The sequence below is a fragment of the Acomys minous genome (genome assembly GCF_964271855.1).
Source record: "Acomys minous genome assembly, chromosome: 17".
NCBI lineage: Eukaryota > Metazoa > Chordata > Mammalia > Rodentia > Muridae > Acomys > Acomys minous.
In genome coordinates, this window is record NC_140500.1 from 58,050,543 (window position 1) to 58,068,455 (window position 17,913).

General features: G+C 54.3%; 1 protein-coding gene across 1 annotated transcript in view; it reads left to right on the plus strand.

Annotated features, from left to right (window-relative positions):
- Positions 1 to 16,978, plus strand: part of FBXO41 (F-box protein 41) — a 31,340-nt gene extending 14,362 nt beyond the window's left edge. Inside the window, exons 2-13 of the mRNA XM_084766174.1 lie at positions 3,562 to 4,580; positions 7,134 to 7,359; positions 7,818 to 7,891; positions 8,121 to 8,479; positions 9,654 to 9,895; positions 10,070 to 10,185; positions 10,314 to 10,466; positions 10,576 to 10,671; positions 13,503 to 13,621; positions 13,795 to 13,953; positions 15,869 to 15,984; positions 16,059 to 16,978. Of these exons, the coding sequence (XP_084622300.1) occupies positions 3,682 to 4,580; positions 7,134 to 7,359; positions 7,818 to 7,891; positions 8,121 to 8,479; positions 9,654 to 9,895; positions 10,070 to 10,185; positions 10,314 to 10,466; positions 10,576 to 10,671; positions 13,503 to 13,621; positions 13,795 to 13,953; positions 15,869 to 15,984; positions 16,059 to 16,121 (2,622 nt within the window). The 5' untranslated portion in view covers positions 3,562 to 3,681 and the 3' untranslated portion in view covers positions 16,122 to 16,978. The remainder of the gene's footprint in view (positions 1 to 3,561; positions 4,581 to 7,133; positions 7,360 to 7,817; positions 7,892 to 8,120; positions 8,480 to 9,653; positions 9,896 to 10,069; positions 10,186 to 10,313; positions 10,467 to 10,575; positions 10,672 to 13,502; positions 13,622 to 13,794; positions 13,954 to 15,868; positions 15,985 to 16,058) is intronic.
- The last annotated feature ends 935 nt before the right edge of the window (positions 16,979 to 17,913 follow it).

Genomic DNA, 17,913 nt, shown 5'->3' on the forward strand with positions numbered 1-17,913 from the left:
TCCCCGAGTGCTGGGATCAAAGGCGTGCGCCACCACTGCCTGGCTGTTCTGACTCCAGTGCCACTCTCCAACACCTGGGTCAGAAACAGCCATCGTGACAAGTACTTCAGGGAGAAAGGGTTTGTTTTAACTCGACATTCAGGGTTCCTTCCATCACGGTGGGAAGTCAGGGTGCCAGGAGCCTGAGACAGCTGGCTACATTTGCAGGATCAGGAAACGGTACCGAAGGCAAGCTGCTGTGCAGTTCTTTCTCCATGTATACAGCATCCTGGTCAGAGCTTGATGCCACCCACAGTGGGCAGTTTTTTTCTACTTTCTCAGTGGCCCATTTCCCAGATGAGTCTAGATTCCGTGAAGGAGACCATTAACACTAACCAACCCAGGACTACGGAGATGGTTCAGTGGGTGAAGGAACGGAGCAGTTACCATGGCCACCAAGCCTGGCAACCCATCCTGGATCCCACGTGGTGGGGGGAAAGAACTGACGCCCCATAGGTTGACCTCTGACCTCTACACATGTGCCACATGGCATGATCACCCACCCTACCCCACCCCACACAAAATAAACGGATTAAATGTAAGGGTGGGGAGCCACTCTGTACCCCAGGGTCTGTTATTTGAAAAAGGAATCTATCTAGCCAGTTCCTCAGGAATTTTTCCCTAGTACAAGGAACACAGACCCAGTGTAAGCAAGAAAAGGGAATTACCATTGTGCCCCAGCCCACATGGACGGACTGAGAAGTGGGAAAGGAAGGCAGCCTTCTCTGGCTAGGTGCTGGGTGGCCACGGGCTGTGTGGTGATCAGAGGCGGCGGCTAGGTGCTGGGTGGCCATGGGCTGTCTCTGTATTAACACGAGGAACCCGCAGAAGGCATGCAGAAGTCTGCAACTCATCAGGATGGGGAGGCGGAGCTGAGAGCAGCTTCAAGGTGAGGGGCAGCGGGGTACTCCACAGAGAGGCTGGCATCAAGCACAGGAAGTCACTGAAATCCAGAGGAAACCCCACTGTCTGAGGGGTTTATGGCTGTTAAGAGACACCATGACCACAGCAACTCTTAGACAGCATTTTCTTGGGGCTGGCTTACAGTTTCAGAGGTTCGGTCCATCACTGTCATGGTGAGAAACACGGCAGAATGCAGGGAGATGTGGTGCTGGAGAGGTAGCTCAGAATTCGACCTCTTGATCCGCAGGCAGCAAGCAGAGTCTGTGTCCTCCTGGGTGTGGCTTGAGCACATAAGACCTCAAAGCCCATGTAACATGCTTCCTCTAACAGTACTACACCTAGTCCGACAAGGCCACGCCTCCTAATAGTGCCACGCCCCATGGCCAAGCATTCAACACGTGAATCTATGGGGGCCAATCCTATAGCACATCCACCGCGGGTCATACCATGGCAGCCTACGAAGATGGAGCAGTTGAGCATCAGCTGACGGATAAGCTGGGCCAAGGACCTTGATGACAACTGGATTGTCCCCAGAGGGAGCACAAAGCCTAACTGGGTTCCGGCAGTTAGGAAAGGAAGTCTGAGAGAGAGGAGTGGAAAAATCATGAGAGGGTAAGGATGAGAAGCCACGGGTGAGAAGAGTGGGAGTGTAAAAATGGGTGGGCTCATTGCCAGGAATGGTGTGAGAGGAAGCCCCGGGACACGGAAGGCCAACTGAACCATATCCAAGTTTGAGGAAAGGACCTCCGTGCCTGCAGTGGTGGACATCGGAACAGTGTCACCTACAGCATCACCGCTGGGCCAGCATCTTGGCCCCTACAACTTAGTTCGAGTTGTTCAGCCTGCGTGACAAATGTGGTCTTCATAAAGACGAAAACTAAGCCTGTTTGAGGATCTTAGTTGTCACATGCGTGAGCTAGGGCGCGTGGACCCTAGGGGTCCGTGCACGGGTCTTGATGATTGCATGTACACAGGCGTGTGTAAACACAAAACGTTCTCAGCGACACGCAGGGTTCCTTCCCAGCGCCTTCCCAGTTCATGAAGCCCCCCAGGGAGAGCTGTTCATTCTGACTTGCCCTTGGTTTGGCTTGGCTTCTTCCCTGTAAGTAACACTGAACAGATTCATCTGTTGTTATGGATACTGCTTCCTTTCTTACTGCAGAGGAGCAGCCGTCCATTACGAAAACACTACAATTGATCCATTCTATTTTTTTTTCCCCCTTTGGGGTCTTAATTCTTTCACAGTCCTCATTTGGCAATTCAGCTCCCTTGGCCTACTGAGTGCTGGGATTAAAGACATATGCCACCACACCTGGATCCCACCCTGCTGTTAAAGAGTTGCAAAACCAGACATAGTGGCTCATGCCTATAGTCTCAACACTTGAGAGGCTGACAAGGGTCCAGGGAGTCTAGGGAGTAAGACCCTACCTTAAACAAAAAACTTTGTAACAACAATAATAATAAAACACTTTTTTAGCCGGGCGTGGTGGCGCACGCCTTTAATCCCAGCACTCGGGAGGCAGAGGCAGGCGGATCGCTGTGAGTTCGAGGCCAGCCTGGTCTACAAAGCAGGTCCAGGACAGCCAAGGCTACACAGAGAAACCCTGTCTCAAAAAAAAAAAAAAAAAAAAAAGAACAAAACACTTTTTTTTAAATAAGGCAGAGTCTCATGTTCAGGCTCGCTGTATCTCAGTAAGTACGTGAGGATAATTGTGAATGCCTTATTCTCTTGACTTCACCTCCCAAGTGCTGGGATTACAAGTACCCACCCTATTGGCAAACATTGTTGTTTTGGGTTGGTTTTTTTTTTTTTCCAGACAGGGTTTCTCAGTATAGCCCTTGGCTGTTCTAGACTCACTTGGTAAACCAGGCTGGCCTGGAATTCACAGAGATCTGCCTGCCTCCGTCACCCCTCTTGCCGGGACTACAGGCATGTGTCACCACACACCTGGCTCAGCAAACAAATTTCCAAAAACTCAAACATTCCTTAAATATTTATTATTATTATTATTTTATTTTATTTTTTATTATTTTTGGTTTTTCGAGACAGGGTCTCTCTGTAGCCTTGGCTGTCTTGGACTCACTTTTAGACCAGGCTGGCCTCGAACTCACAGCGATCCGCCCCTCTGCCTCCTGAGAGCTGGGATTAAAGGCGTGCGCCACCACGCCCGGCTCATTCCTTAAATTTTTTTTTATTTGTGTGTGTTTGAGTGTTTTGCCTGCATCTGTGTATGTGCGCCAGGTGCTTGCGCATGGCCTGGGGCTATGGGTCAGAAAACAGCAGATCCCCGGGAACTGGAAATAGAATGGTTGGGGTCCACTGTGTGTTTTGGGAACCAAATCTAGGTGCTCTACAAGACCAACAAGTGCTCTCAACAGTTGCACTCTCTCTCCAGCCTCCCAAAATAAGCATTGAAAAAAATAATAAAAAATAAAAAATCTAGCCCTAGTAATCTCAGCACTCGTAAAGTAGGAGGCCAGTGGCCAGTAACCTTCTCTGGCCCCTCCATCCTAGACACATCAGTTTCTCATTGAATAGGGTACAGGGTTGCTGGACCTGGGAGTGGCGGGTGGTGAACACAGCTAGCAGGTTGCTGAGCCTCACTTTCTCTCTTCTAGCCTCCGGGCCCTGGCTGTTGGTGAACCGAGCCGGGCCCACCCGCGGCCCCTCATGAGCGCCCCCGGCTGACCGGCGAGGCGGCCGCGGTGGAGCCGGCGCGCCCCGACGGCAGCGGGGCCATGGCCTCGCTGGACCTACCTTACCGCTGCCCCCGCTGCGGGGAACATAAGCGCTTCCGGAGCCTGTCGTCGCTGCGCGCGCACCTCGAGTACAGCCACACCTACGAGACGCTTTACATCCTCTCCAAGACCAACAGCATCTGCGACGGCGCGGCCGCCGCTGCAGCCGCTGCTGCCGCAGCCTCTGGTTTCCCGCTGGCGTCTGAGCCCGCCGCCCTGCTGGCTGTCCCCGGGGCTCGGCGCGAGGTCTTCGAGAGCACGTCCTTCCAGGGCAAGGAGCAGACGACAGGGCCGGCGCCCGCGGGGCCGCACCTGCTGCACCATCATCACCACCACGCGCCGCTGGCGCACTTCCCTGGTGACCTGGTGCCCGCCAGCCTGCCCTGTGAGGAGCTGGCCGAGCCGGGGCTAGTGCCCGCCGCGCGCTATGCGCTACGCGAGATCGAAATCCCACTGGGCGAGCTGTTCGCGCGCAAGTCCGTGGCATCCTCGGCCTGCTCGACGCCACCACCCGGGCCCGGCCCCGGCCCTTGTTCCGGGCCCGCATCTGCATCGCCGGCGTCGCCATCGCCAGCCGACGTCGCCTACGAAGAGGGTTTGGCACGCCTCAAGATCCGCGCGCTGGAGAAGCTCGAGGTGGACCGGAGGCTGGAGCGGCTGAGCGAGGAGGTGGAGCAGAAGATAGCAGGCCAGGTGGGCCGGCTACAGGCCGAGCTGGAGCGTAAGGCCGCCGAGTTGGAGACCGCGCGACAGGAGAGCGCGCGCCTGGGTCGCGAGAAGGAGGAGCTGGAGGAGCGCGCGTCTGAGCTCTCGCGCCAAGTGGACGTGAGCGTGGAGCTGCTGGCCTCGCTTAAGCAGGACCTGGTGCATAAGGAACAGGAGCTGAGCCGCAAGCAGCAGTGAGTAGGAGGGCCCTGGAGGGTCCAGGGGGTGGGTGGCTGTACGTGTGTCATTCACTTAACGCCCGCACGTGCCCGGGCTATCTCCATATGGCTGGGCTTTGGACCGTAAGTCCTAAGATGAGTTCGTGATGGTGGTGTCAGTGAGTCCGAGGGTGTCATGGGGGCGACTTGGGACATCCGAGTACGTGGTATTGGGATCTTGTGCCCAGTCTCGAAGAACCAGGCCAGGCAGCTTTTGCATTTTGGTACCAGATCTTTCCTTTAGCCTAGTCAAAGAAGCGGCCCCGTTCTCCATTAATCTCTTATTGTACTTCACGCAAATCAAATTGCATCTCTTCCAGGTACCATAAACTTGTGCGCCCCCGCCCCCCTTAACCTTCTACCTTTTGGTTCCTGGCTTCTTGAAGGTCTTTATTGTGTTTCTAATTCTTTCTTGAACCTGGGGTCAGTCAGGCTGTCACTTCCGCCACTGTCCTTGGTCTGCCACTGTCTTTGTGTCGTCAATGAATGTCATGTTCTACAGCATCTGACAGACTCCCCCCTCCCTATCTAGCCCAGGCTGCCTTTGAACTCATGATCCTCCTGCCTCAGCCTCACGAGCCCGGGTATTCCTGCCGTGGACCACCACACTTGGCTGAAAGCTTTCAGCCATCTTTTCCGGCTTCTCAAATGGAGCCTTCCGAACTGCATAGAGTCAGGCGTTGTGGTTGTCCTTCATTGTCATACACACTCAGTTCAGGCAAGGAGTTCCTTGTTGTTGTTGTTTTGGTTTTATGTTTGTTTTGGTTTGTTTTTGGAGCGCTCTGTTGACCAGGCTGCCTTTGAATTTACAGAGATCCGTCTGCCTCTGCCTCCCAAACGCTGGGACTAAAAGGCATGTGCCACCTCCCCCAGCTGGGGATTTGTTTTTTTGTGTTCATGAATGTTTTCCCAGGATCTCCAGCCGTGCCTGGCACCTGGATAAAGTGTTCAGTGGGTGCAGGAACAGCTGAACGTAGGTGGGGGAGCACATTCTTGGGTGACTTGATGAGTGTGCTGTGTGTTCATGGACCTCACAGACGCCAGGAAAAACCATAGGAGTACTTCAGGGCTCTCTCCCTGCCTTCTGATGCCTTTAAGAGTGCATGTGTGTGCTCGAGCAGGTTGGTGGGCCCGGGCCTCCGTGGTTTTTGTGTGTCAGAGCGTGAGTGTGCCTGACAATGAATATGATTGCATGCATAGGAAAATGCTGGGGGCCATGTAGTGGGCCAAGTTAGTATGTACTCGTAGGTGCAAGGCTTTCATGTGTGTCTAGGCTCGATCCTGTGTGAGAGGAAGCAGGCAGTATGTTAAAGACAAGGAACTGAGGACGTATGCTTTTTTGTTTGTTTGTTTTTTTCCAGACAGGGTTTCTCTGTGTAGCCTTGGCTGTCCTGGACTCGCTTTGTAGACCAGGCTGGCCTTGAACTCACAGTGATTCACCTGCCTCTGCCTCCCGAGTGCTGGGATTAAAGGTGTGTGCCACCACAGCCCGGCTTGGGGGGGGGTCTGCTTTTGTTCATGGAACTCTGCTTGTCCCTGGAGGTGACTGGGCCGGAGTGAGCATACCTGTGACTGTGTCAGTGAGGACTAGGTGTGTGTAGTTACTTTTCTTGTTGCTGTGACAAAAATAGCTGACACAGTTTAGAGGGCGGCTTGTTCCCTGGGTTTCATGGTGGAAGGAGAGAACTGACTTCTTCGTGTTGTCCTCTTGTCTATACGTGTGTCTTGGAGCACAGATTTGCTTACATTTTTGTTTTAGATTCAACTTTGCTGTCTTTTATGTGAATGAATACTGTGCTTGCATGTATGACCTCTGGTACCCACGCAGGTCACAAGAGGGTGTCATCCCCTGAAACTGGAGTTAACAGGTGGCTGTGAGCCAATATGTGGGTGCTGGGAGTCGAACTCAGGTCTTGAAGAATAAGCAGTGGCTTAGGGAGCTCTCCAGCCACATATAATAAAATTATGATTTTTTGAAAGCACCTGGAAGGAAAAAAAGGGTTTATTTTGGCTCACAGTTTGGGAAAACACAATCTATCATGGCAGGAAGGGTGTGGTCTCAGGGGTGTGAGGCTACCACTCAAATTGTGTCAGCCAGGAAACAGAGATGGAGGCTTGCTGCTCAGCTTGCTTTCAACTTCTTACTCAGTTTGGGACCCTAGCCCATGGAATGGTGCCACCCAAACTTAGGGTAAATCTTTCCACCTCAGTCAGCACGCACAGTCCAGAAACTTCCTTAGAGGTTTGTCTCCTCGGTGACTCCAGATTCTGCCAAGGGGACACGTATTAACAGAGGTGTCCTATTGTGTGGGTCCTGGATGTGTGACTCGTGTGTCTGCCTGTTTGTGGTGTGTGTGTGTGTGCCATTCTGTGGACCCGTGCGCTGGGCATTACCCATGGGACCATGAACAGACAACACGCTAGGCCACTGTGTTAGGAATCTCCTCACTGGCCAGGCTTCCTTACAGTGGGAGGTTGGAGGGCAGTCAGGCCGGGAGAGCCTGGGGTAAGAGACTGTTCCTGGCCCAGGGAGGTGGTGCAGATCGACCAGTTCCTGAAGGAGACGGCAGCTCGGGAGGCCAGTGCCAAGCTGCGCCTGCAACACTTCATTGAGGAGCTCCTGGAGCGTGCAGACAGGGCGGAGCGCCAGCTGCAGGTCATCAGCAGCAGCTGTGGCAGCACACCCAGTGCCAGCCTGGGCAGAGGAGGTGGGGGCAGTGCCTCAGGGCCTGGGGTGAGAGGCCCAGGCAGAATGGTGAGTAGTGTGTACCTGCCACACAAGCAAGTGGCTTCTCCCACACCCCCCCCCTCACTTTGTCTTCTTTGCCTCCGCCCCTAGAAGCAACCCCACTTCAGAAGTGGGAAGGGAGGATGCGCTCTGACAGGGTGGGAATGCTGGCTCTGAGGCTGTGGCGAGGCCAGGCAGCTTCAGGAGCCTCAGCCTTCAGAAGCCCATCTCTGCATTTCACATGAGAGCCTAGGGGCCATAAAGCTGGGCCCTGGCATGCTGGGTGGGATGGCTTGGGAGGGGATTTGGGAGCTTGCCTGTCTAGACTGTCTGTCTGTCCATTCGTCCATCTTTCCCAACTTTTTTCTTCTCTCTCCTCTCCTTCCTCTCTTCTCTCCATCTTCCTCTCTCTCTCTCCTTCTGTCGCCTTCTTCTCCGGCCTCCTCTGCCCATCCTTCCTTTCCCTTCTACTCTGGGGGCTACAGCGAGATCACCACGCAGGCCCAGCTGTGCCAAGCACATACGCCGTATCACGGCATGGCTCCTCTCCCAGCACAGGGTAAGCCTTGGGCTTGGCCCACCCCACACAGCCTAACCTCACCCTGGAAGGTCTGCTGGCCCGTGAGCGGCTTGTCTCCTTCTCTGCCCATGCCCCTGGGTCCATGCTCAGGGAACTTTTGGGAAGCAAGACAGTGGGCTACCCTTGGCTGGTAGTAAGGATAACGTGGGAGTTGGAGCGGGTCTGGTGTCCCTCATCCTTCACCATGCGCTCCCCCCACCCACCCCAGGGCCTCCAGCCGTGTGCCAGCTGCATCCCAGAGCTCAGGCTGCTACGACAGTGACAGTCTGGAGCTGCCCCGTCCAGAGGAAGGGCCCTCCGAGGACAGTGGCCCTGGGGGCTTGGGTTCACGGGCCCAGGCTACCAACGGTGGCTCAGAGCGGTCCCAGGCCCCTCGTAGTTCAGGTCTACGACGACAGGCCATCCAGAACTGGCAGCGCCGTCCGCGCCGTCACAGCACCGAGGGGGAGGAGGGTGACGTCTCAGATGTGGGCTCCCGAACTACTGAGTCAGAGGCTGAGGGGCCCTCTGATGTCCCACGCCCTGGACCTGCTGTGGTTGGGCCCTTGAACAGCTGCCGGCTCTCAGGTGAGTCCTGGGAGAAGGGGAGGGAAGCCAGCCTTCAGGGTGCTGGCATCTCTCAGGGGACACAAGGTGGAGGTGGTGACCCTCGGCTCCTTCACCTCCCTTCCTTTCGCCTTTCTATCAAGTGCCCTTTAAGTTTGGAGCAGGGAGCTTGTGTGACAGGGCCAACCTGCAGAGATCCAAGGACATCCTAGGGTCCACCCCAGGCAGGGATAGGAGCTGTGTGTTTCTCCAAGCTCTGAAGCACCTGGCACAGGGCAGGGGTTTGCAGGGGTCTGAGGGAGTAGCTCTGGATTTTATGTGGAAGGCTTAGAGTCAGTATGGCCCATAAAAAGAGAGTTTAGCCAGGTGTGGTGGCTTATGCCTTTAATCCCAGCACTCAGGAGGCAGAGGCAGGCAGATTGCTGTGAGTTCAAGGCCAGCCTGGTATATAAAGTGAGTCCAGGACAGCCAAGGATACTCAGAGAAACCCTGTTTTTGGAAACCCAAAACCAAAACCAAAACAAACCAAAACAAAAAACCCAAAAAGAGAGTTTAGGGCTGGGTGAGTCGTTTTTACTTCCTTTAGTAGTTTGTCTGTCCAGAACCCATGCTGCCCCAGCTTCAAGCTCCAGTACCTGAAACCGGGCACGGGGGTGCACCCGTGTGATCCTGGAACTTGGGCAACAAATGCCGGAGAATCAGAAGTTCAAGGTCGTTGTGGGCTACATACCAAGTTCAAGGCTAGGCTGGAGTACATGAGACCATGTCTGAAAAAAAGGGTTTTTTTTGGGCATATGACAAAATAGCAGCCAACACCCTTTTCTAGTTCATAAAATCTGGAGTACTGAAAAGAACTGAAGCTGGGCGTTGGTGGCACATGTCTTTAATCCCAGCACTCGGGTGGCAGAGGCAGGCAGATCGCTGTGAGTTCAAGGCCAGCCTGGTCTACAAAGCAATTCTAGGATAGCCAGGGCTACACAGAGAAACTCTGTTCTTGAAAAACAAAACAAAACAAAACAAAACAAAAAAAGAACTGAAAAGCAGAGGCCTTGTTGTCTTCCCAGAGAGCCTTACCCTTCTTGGGGTGGGGTGGTCTTCCCCTCACCCTGCCAGCTCCTGCCCTTCCCAGCTCCCCTACCACAACCCTGCACTGGTCTTTTACTCTCCACTCTCCTTTGGCCCTGGGGTTCTACAGCTCGCCCGGAAGGAGGCAGCGGGCGAGGCCGTCGAGTGGAGAGAGGTAGCCCGTCACGGTCCAATGAGGTCATCAGTCCAGAGATCCTCAAGATGCGAGCTGCTCTCTTCTGTATCTTCACCTACCTGGATACACGTACGCTGCTGCATGCTGCAGAGGTCTGTCGGGACTGGCGCTTTGTGGCCCGCCATCCCGCCGTCTGGACCAGAGTGCTGCTCGAGAACTCGCGAGTCTGCTCCAAGGTGCCTGTCCCCTGCCCTCCTGGGAGCCCAGCTTTTACCAGGCGAACTGGCCCAAGTTGCAGCCTTTGTAATAACCCTTACAGCCCTGTTTCCCCAAGACCCTCTCCCGGCGCCTCCTACCCGGGGCAGCCACTCAAATTCAGACCTCTGTCCCTATCCCTTGATCTCTCCCAGTTCCTGGCGATGTTGGCTCAGTGGTGCACCCAGGCTCACTCGCTCACCTTGCAGAACCTGAAGCCACGACAGCGGGGAAAGAAAGAGAGCAAGGAAGAGTACGCCCGCAGCACCCGGTGAGGCCTGCAGTGGCTGGGTGGGGTGGGCGTGCCCGGCCTACCGTCCATGGGGTTAAGTGGGAGTGCTTCCCAGATGAGGAAGTGACCACCAGCGAGGACTCCCTGACCTCTTTGGTCATCCCCAGGGGCTGCCTTGAAGCAGGGCTGGAGTCCCTCCTGAAGGCGGCCGGTGGGAACCTGCTGATCCTGCGGATTTCCCACTGCCCCAACATCCTCACTGACCGGTCACTCTGGCTGGCCAGCTGCTACTGCCGTGCCCTGCAGGCTGTCACCTACAGGTGGGTCTTCCCTTCCAGAAACACAGCTCCCCAAAGGGCCCTAGATACCGCATGGTCTGATGGGAGTTAGAGGCTCACAAAGATGGGTCACTTTTCCACTTTTCCACAGGAGCGCCACAGACCCTGTCGGCCATGAGGTGATCTGGGCTTTGGGTGCAGGCTGCAGAGAGATTGTCTCCCTCCAGGTGGCGCCACTTCACCCCTGGTAAGCCCAGGCAAGGGGGTTGGGGAGGGAGGAAAGAGCAGTGGGCAGGGCAGCTGTTGGGGGCAGATTTTCCTCATTGATGAGTGTGTTGGTAATTAGGAGCAGGCCTGTAATATGGGCCCCGGAGTCTAGGGAGTTGGGTATGTGTGTGGAGGTCAGGGAGCAGCAACTCAACAGGAGTCATCTTTTCTTTCCACCATGTGAGACTCTGAGACAATCAAATTTACGTCATCAGGTTTGGTGGAAAGTGCCATCCTGACAGTCTGGCACTGCCACTCAGCTCTTACTTTTACAGCTTAGATAATGAGAGCTGTTACTGGCTCAGTGATGTCCTGTCCACAAAGACTGTAACGTCCATAGTGTGCCATCAGTCAATAGTAGCCTGGCAGAGAGTGTAGGCAGGTCAGGGAAGTCAGTACAAGAATACAGAGGAAGCTGTCATCTCAGCTACCCCAGAGCTCGGAGTGTGGATTCAAGAACTGTATAAATGGGCAACTTAATAGGATTCCATCTCAAAGTAAGACCAAAGAACAAATCTGCTGTCATCGCAGAGAACAGAAGGTGTGGCTTGACCCTTCCTCTACTTGGGAGTTCCTCAAGTTACCAGGCTTCTGGGTGCTTGTGCCCGCCCCTTACCCTCCCAGTGATCTCCCTGTGTGCCAGCTCCCCCCCCCCCAGGTCCCCTCCTACGCTTTCTGTAATACCCTGGTGGATTCTGTCCTGGTGGTCCCCTGCTCGGCTCCTGCTGCCCCTCCCCCAATCCCGACCCTTACTAGCATCTATTCTGTAGTGATTTCTTTCTTTCTTTTTTTTTTTTTTTTTTTGTTTTCCTAGACAGGGTTTCTCTGTGTAGCCCTGGCTGTCCTAGACTCGCTTTTGTAGACCAGGCTGGCCTCGAACTCACAGCGATCCGCCTGCCTCTGCCTCCTGAGGGAGGGATTAAAGGCGTGTGCCACCATGCCCGGCCCCTGTAGTGATTTCTACTCCAGGCTCCTCTGCTAGACGGTTCCCAAGGCCGACTCTGTGAAAGTCCAGTGTTGACACTTGTTTCTAAACTCTATTTTATTTGGGGTATTAGCACCTCTACCTCAACCCCTTACTGCTGGGTATGAGACGAATGTTAGTGGGGAAGGGGCACGGACCCGTTTACTTCTCCCAGCAGTTTAGGGTCAGTGGGTTCTTTTGGGGGTAATACCCATCTCTCATCAATAGCAAATGCAGCAAGCAGTCTCCTCCAAGCTGCTGGGTTGAAACATTTCTCTCCGTCCCCATCACACGGTCAGGCTCTGGTCTCCAAACTGCTACAGGCTGCACTCTACCACAGCACGCCATGCTTTCTGTTCCTAGGCTCTCCTATTTATCTACCTCAGAGTCCTAGACTGTGCCCCTCTCTGTGCCGCATGAGCCAGGCTGTTAGCAGCTGGCAAAGACAACGCCCCGCGTGAGACGGTTACCAGCTGTGGACAAACTAAGGCCCAAACTAAAATCTCAAATTTAGGATTAAAACAGACACATTTATACCACATAACTGAGTTTACAGAGAAACCAGAATTTCCATTACAGTCCATTTTTGTGTCCTTGCTCCCATGGGCGTATCGGATGACAGAGATACTGTTGTCTGAGTGGATGTTGAGGGGCGAGTTTGGTGTGAGGAGGGCAGGCAAGCAGGAAATGTCATGAATGCCTTGCTAAAAGATGAAGATCTGCCGGGCAGTGGCAGCGCACACCTGTAATCCCAGCACTGAGGTGGCAGAGGCAGGTGGACCTCTGAATTTGAGGCCAGCCTTGTCATAGAGTGAGATCCAGGACAGTCAGGGCTACACAGAGAGACTCTGCCTTGGAAAAAAAGCAGGAGGAAAAAAAAGTACAGATAGACCTGTGCATCTTTTCTAGAAAGTACTAGGAGATTGCCAGTTTTAAGAAGGGTATTGAGCCGGGCGTAGTGGCGCACGCCTTTAATCCCAGCACTCGGGAGGCAGAGGCAGGCGGATCGCCGTGAGTTCGAGGCCAGCCTGGTCTACAAAGTGAGTCCAGGATGGCCAAGGCTACACAGAGAAACCCTGTCTCGAAAAACCAAAAAAAAAAAAAAAAAAAAAAAAAAAGGGTATTGAGCCAGACGTGGCAGCACACACCTGTCATCCTGGCTCTTGGGAGGTAGAAGCAAGAGGCTCCTTGGGTGCATCATGAGTTTGAAGTCACTCAGCCTGGGCTGCAGGAGACCCTCTTTAGGAAAAAAAAAATCTAAACAGCTGAGTGTCGTGGTGCATGCCTTTAATCCCAGCACTCAGGAGGCAGAGGCAGGTGGATCGCCATGAGTTCGAGGCCAGCCTGGTCTAAAAGAAAGTACCGGACAATCAAGGCTACACCGAGAAACCCTGTCTCAGAAAAACTTAAAAAAAAAAAATCAGAAAGTTCCAAAAGGCTAGGTGTGGTAATCTCTGCACTTGGGAAACTGAGGCAGGAGGATTGCTACAAGTTTAAGGATAGGTGGCAGAGGCAGATGAAGGTCATACCCTTTGGGTGGGAGCTGTGTCTTCATTGTCACCTTGCAGTCTGGAGCCTGGCTCATCTGTCTCGGTTGTAACACGCCCGGATAACTGCCTGATGAGTATCTGGCCACTGGGCGATGGTGAATGGAGACTGGGGTGGGGCTCTTGTCCTCAGCTCTGGGTGGTTCCAGAATATAAGGCTGCCAAGATGTAGCCAGAGGGGAGAGGACAGTCAGAGAGGAGCTGTTCTCTGACTTGTTGGCAAGGCCCTGATGCCTGATGGGAAAAAAAATCCTCCAGGGAAGATCACACTCTGACCACTCTCTACCCTTTATTCTTCAGCCAGCAGCCCACCCGGTTCAGCAACCGTTGCCTGCAGATGATTGGACGCTGTTGGCCCCACCTCCGGGCCCTGGGCGTAGGTGGTGCTGGCTGTGGGGTACAGGGCCTGGCATCACTTGGTAAGTCTTTCTTGGGCTTGGGCTGTGTAGGTACGAAGCAGGCAAGGGTGAGCTGCTGCCTGTGAAATCCTGCCAGTTAGGGACGGCAGCCTGGGTGATGATGGCGAGAGAGACTTGAGTGCTGGGCAGGTGGGGCAGGGAGTTTGTCACCAGGCCTCTTCTTTCTCTCCTAGCAAGAAACTGCATGCGGCTGCAGGTCCTGGAACTGGACCACGTGTCAGAGATTACCCAGGAGGTGGCGGCTGAGGTCTGCCGGGAAGGCCTGAAGGGACTGGAGATGCTGGTGCTCACGGCCACACCTGTCACCCCTAAGGCCCTGCTACATTTTAACAGTGAGCAGTGGGGGTTTTGGGGTGCAGGGCAGGGTATGGCTACAACCTGTCCTCAGATACTTTGGAGCACTGACTGAACTTCTCCTGGGGAGATGCAAACAGATGCCAGCTCCTCTCAGAAAAGGCGTCTGTGGTGTACCAACCAAATAATGCCACCGGAGTCCAGCTTGGTGAACCGTGGTATTTATGGGGCTTACTTAGTATGGGTGAGGATTATTTGCAGAGTGTGGGTCACCGTAAAGAAGCCATACCACTCAAAAGTCTCGGCCCAGATGACAGCCGCATCATAGCTGCATAGATGGAGTGCCCTCGTACCACATGCAACTGGGACAAAACAGCACACATCTGGGAGAGACAGGGAGAAGGGAAGGCCCAGGTGAGGGTCTTGCTTGATGACTCTCCAACTTTTCTAAGGGAAAAACCAACAAGACCAATCTTGAGAGTCTCTCGCACTCTAATGAAATGGTAATGGCTGTTAGGCTCTCTTCCGCAAGCAGGCAGCATAACTATTTTCTAGCTCTCTAACCGGCATGTGCCGGTGCTAGGGCAGACAGCAGTGTTTTTGCCTTGGCTCAGAGTCTCTGAGGCTGGGGTTGGCACTCCAGGCCTGGCAGCGTTGTGTCAGCTGTTTAGCTGCACAGGGTGTCTGTTGCTCTGTGCTGGCTCACAATGGCAGCAAGTGTTGTGTGTGTGGTGCTGTTTCTGTGTGAGCCTCCCAGTGGGGCAGGGGCAGAGAGCAGCAAGGCTTGTGATTCTCTCTTCAGCATGTGACTTTGCTTTCTAAATTCTGCAATTACATCTCTCTCTCTCTCTCTTTTGAGAAAAGGTTTCACTGTGCAGCCTTGGCTGTCCTGGACTCACTTTGTAGACCAGACTGGCCTCGAATTCACAGCGATCCGCCTGCCTTTGCCTCCCGAGTGCTGGATTAAAGGGCGTGCGCCACCACGCCCCGCTCTGCAATCACATCTTTTGATTCTCTAGATGCTACATGAAAGTATGCTTAGGTCCTCAGAGGCATCTCTTGGGATGAGGACTTCACTCTGGCCCCTCTGCTGCCCACACCATCCCATCTGCTCAGTCACTGTGGACCACCACTCAGGATCATGTAGACCCCGGGAGAAGATTTCCCCCCTGTGCTTTCTGCTGTACCACTAAGTTTGCTCCCAGTCCCTCCTCTCCCCCCTTTATGAAACGACGTTTCTCTGTGTAGCCCTGGCTATGCTGGAACTATGTAGCTCAGGCTGGCCTCTTTCCGTTTTTTATTTTGAGATCGTCTTATCAAGCTGTCCCAGCCGACCTTGAATTTAGGATCTTCCAGCCTTAGACTCTCAAGTAGCTTGGGTGACGGGCCTGGGTCATCATGCCTGTTTCCTTGACTCACCCCCTGGGCCCTCCTATTACCTTCTGCCTCATGTCTAAATGGTCCACCGGAACTCACTGCCTAGTCTCCCCCAGATCCTGCTCGCCAGCCCCTTCCAGCTCCTGACCTCACTCCACCTCTCCTGGACTAAACAGCGGCTAAACAAAATAGCCGCTATTTCTTAAAACCCTTGCTTGAAGGCTTGGTTGCCTCCCACCTTTGCCACTCTGCACTCAGCCTTAGTTCAGTAGCTCCGCCCCTCAAGTCATTTCCAAGTGCCCCGGGCATGGTATAGCTGTCCCCTATACCGGGAAGTTGCTAGGGTACTGAGCAGCTTGCTGTCACACACTTGTCCTTCCAGCATATCTTTGTCCATCTTCTTGAGCTGCTCCATTGTGAGCTGCAGCCAGCACGGGCCTGGCTCTCTACTCTTGTTGTGATGTGGCTGGCCCATGTGTGTTTCTCAATGGGGCTCTTGATTTCATTCATGAGAGGAAAAGATGGCCGCCCGCTGCCTTTGCCAAGCACCTGTCCCCCTCACTTGCCTTCTTCCAGGCATCTGCCGGAACCTCAAATCCATTGTGGTGCAGATTGGGATTGCTGATTACTTCAAAGAGCCCAGCAGTCCTGAGGCCCAGAAGCTGTTTGAGGACATGGTGACAAAACTCCAGGTGAGCGGTGGTCAGGTTGGCAGTAGTTCACTTGCCTAACGCTGAGGTAGAGCTGATAGAGCTCCTGTCCACAGGCACTGCGACGGAGGCCTGGCTTCTCGAAGATTCTGCACATCAAAGTGGAAGGAGGCTGCTAACCCGGGTGAGGGGCGGCAGGGCCCCTGCCAGCCCCACACCAAGGCGCTCTTTGGACCTCTGGAGGGGCCTGTGGCTTGGACTAGTTCAAGACAGCGGTTGAATAACCTGTCCAGTTAGGACCGCAGAGTGACAGGTGACCCAGAATACTGCCTCTTCCAGGGCGGGGGTTTGGACGGAAGCTGCCCTGAGACTCCCTTCACGTCCCCAGCTGGAGCAGCCTTCTGTTGTCGCTACACAGAGGATCCGCAGTGGCCACCCAGCGGCTCCTCTGCTGCTTGGGGGGGCGGGAGGAGGTCTCTCCTTCCTGAGGCCATCTCCTGGCCAGGAGCCCATCAGGCCACACACCAGAAGGGGCTTAAGGCAGCTCAGACATGGCAAGGCGCACTCTTCTCCCCTGGACCTGCCAAGCCCTCTGCAGGGCACACTCCCTTCAGACAGAGGACCTGTCTTCCAGATCCTCATTCCCCACTGATAATCCAGGCAAGCCTAGGAACCTGGTACAAGGTTAGCTGAAAATTGGGGCAGGGCCATAGGGATGAGTTTCAAAGGGTAAAAAAAAAAAAAGTCTGGAAGTTTGTAGGATGAGACCCACACCTCCCAAGCAGGTAAAGGACTGGCCTTTTGGAGGAGACTATTTGTTAAGACAAGGACACCTTGTTATCACATCCCAAAGCTAAGCTCCTTGCTGAGGGACCGCAGAGGGCAGGGGTCCCAGCAAAGCCCTACAGTGAGATGGGGCCTCTTACTTAACGCAGGCACTTCAGCTGGTCAAGCCCCAAGGCCATTGGGAGAGAGGGTACCCTTTGATACCTGCCGTGCTGGGGTTTGGGGGTAAGGAGGGAGCTTGCTTTATTTAACAGCTGCTGCCTCACAGGTCCCTTCCCTTGCTGCACACGCTCCAGCTCCATGCTCCCAGATTCCGTAGCTCTGTCCCAGTTTATCATCGTTACCGAGTTGTGTGGCTTCTTCTGTCCCTGCCCTTTGAAGACTGAACCGCCAAAGGCTGTCGTGGCTGGATACTCCATGCCTGGTCCTGCATGAAACCTTAGCTGTGTGGTATCTCTGCCCCTACCTCTCACAGCTGCCTCCAGTGGCTTCCTACCTCCCCAGCCCCGTCCCCAGGAGTCACAGGCCACAGCACAACTTTCCACTCCTTCAGTGGTGGCCCAGAAGGGGGGTGGGGGTGGCGGGCGGCTGCCTTTAGTAGGTCAGCTGTTTTGCCAGCTGTGTCCATGTAGCCTCTGCTCCCTGTGACTCTTAAGACCAGAGGTGCTGCCCTTCCTGTCTCTTGGATAAAGCACAACAAAGTGATGTGGTAGCTGGCCAAGCCTGCCCCTAGGGACTTCGATTCCACAACCCCAGGATTTGGACATCTCCCTGGGGGAGGGGGAGGGGGAGGGGCGCACTAGAATGCCTGGTGCTAGGGGAAATAGGTCAAGGTGCACAGCTATCAGGGCAGGAAACAAGGTCTAGATGCTAGTCCCAGCCTCTACTACATCTCGGCATCCTGATCCAAAAAGAGGGAAACCTACCCACTTCTGTTGGCACAAGTCTGTCTTCTGAAAGGCTTTCCAAGAAACCCCAAGAGTTTTCATCTGTGGTGTTGCTCTGAGTAAAGATGGGTAGGGTGAAAATGGTTTATCTAAGCCTTTACCAACCTAAGTGCCAGGGTACTGTGTCCTGGCTGAGTCTTGGGCATCTTAGTCTTCAGGCACTGCTTGAGAGCCAGCAGCTGTCCCTGGCTTGTTGGTCCTTGGCTTTTTCCCCAGGGGACCAACCGTGCTTCTGGGT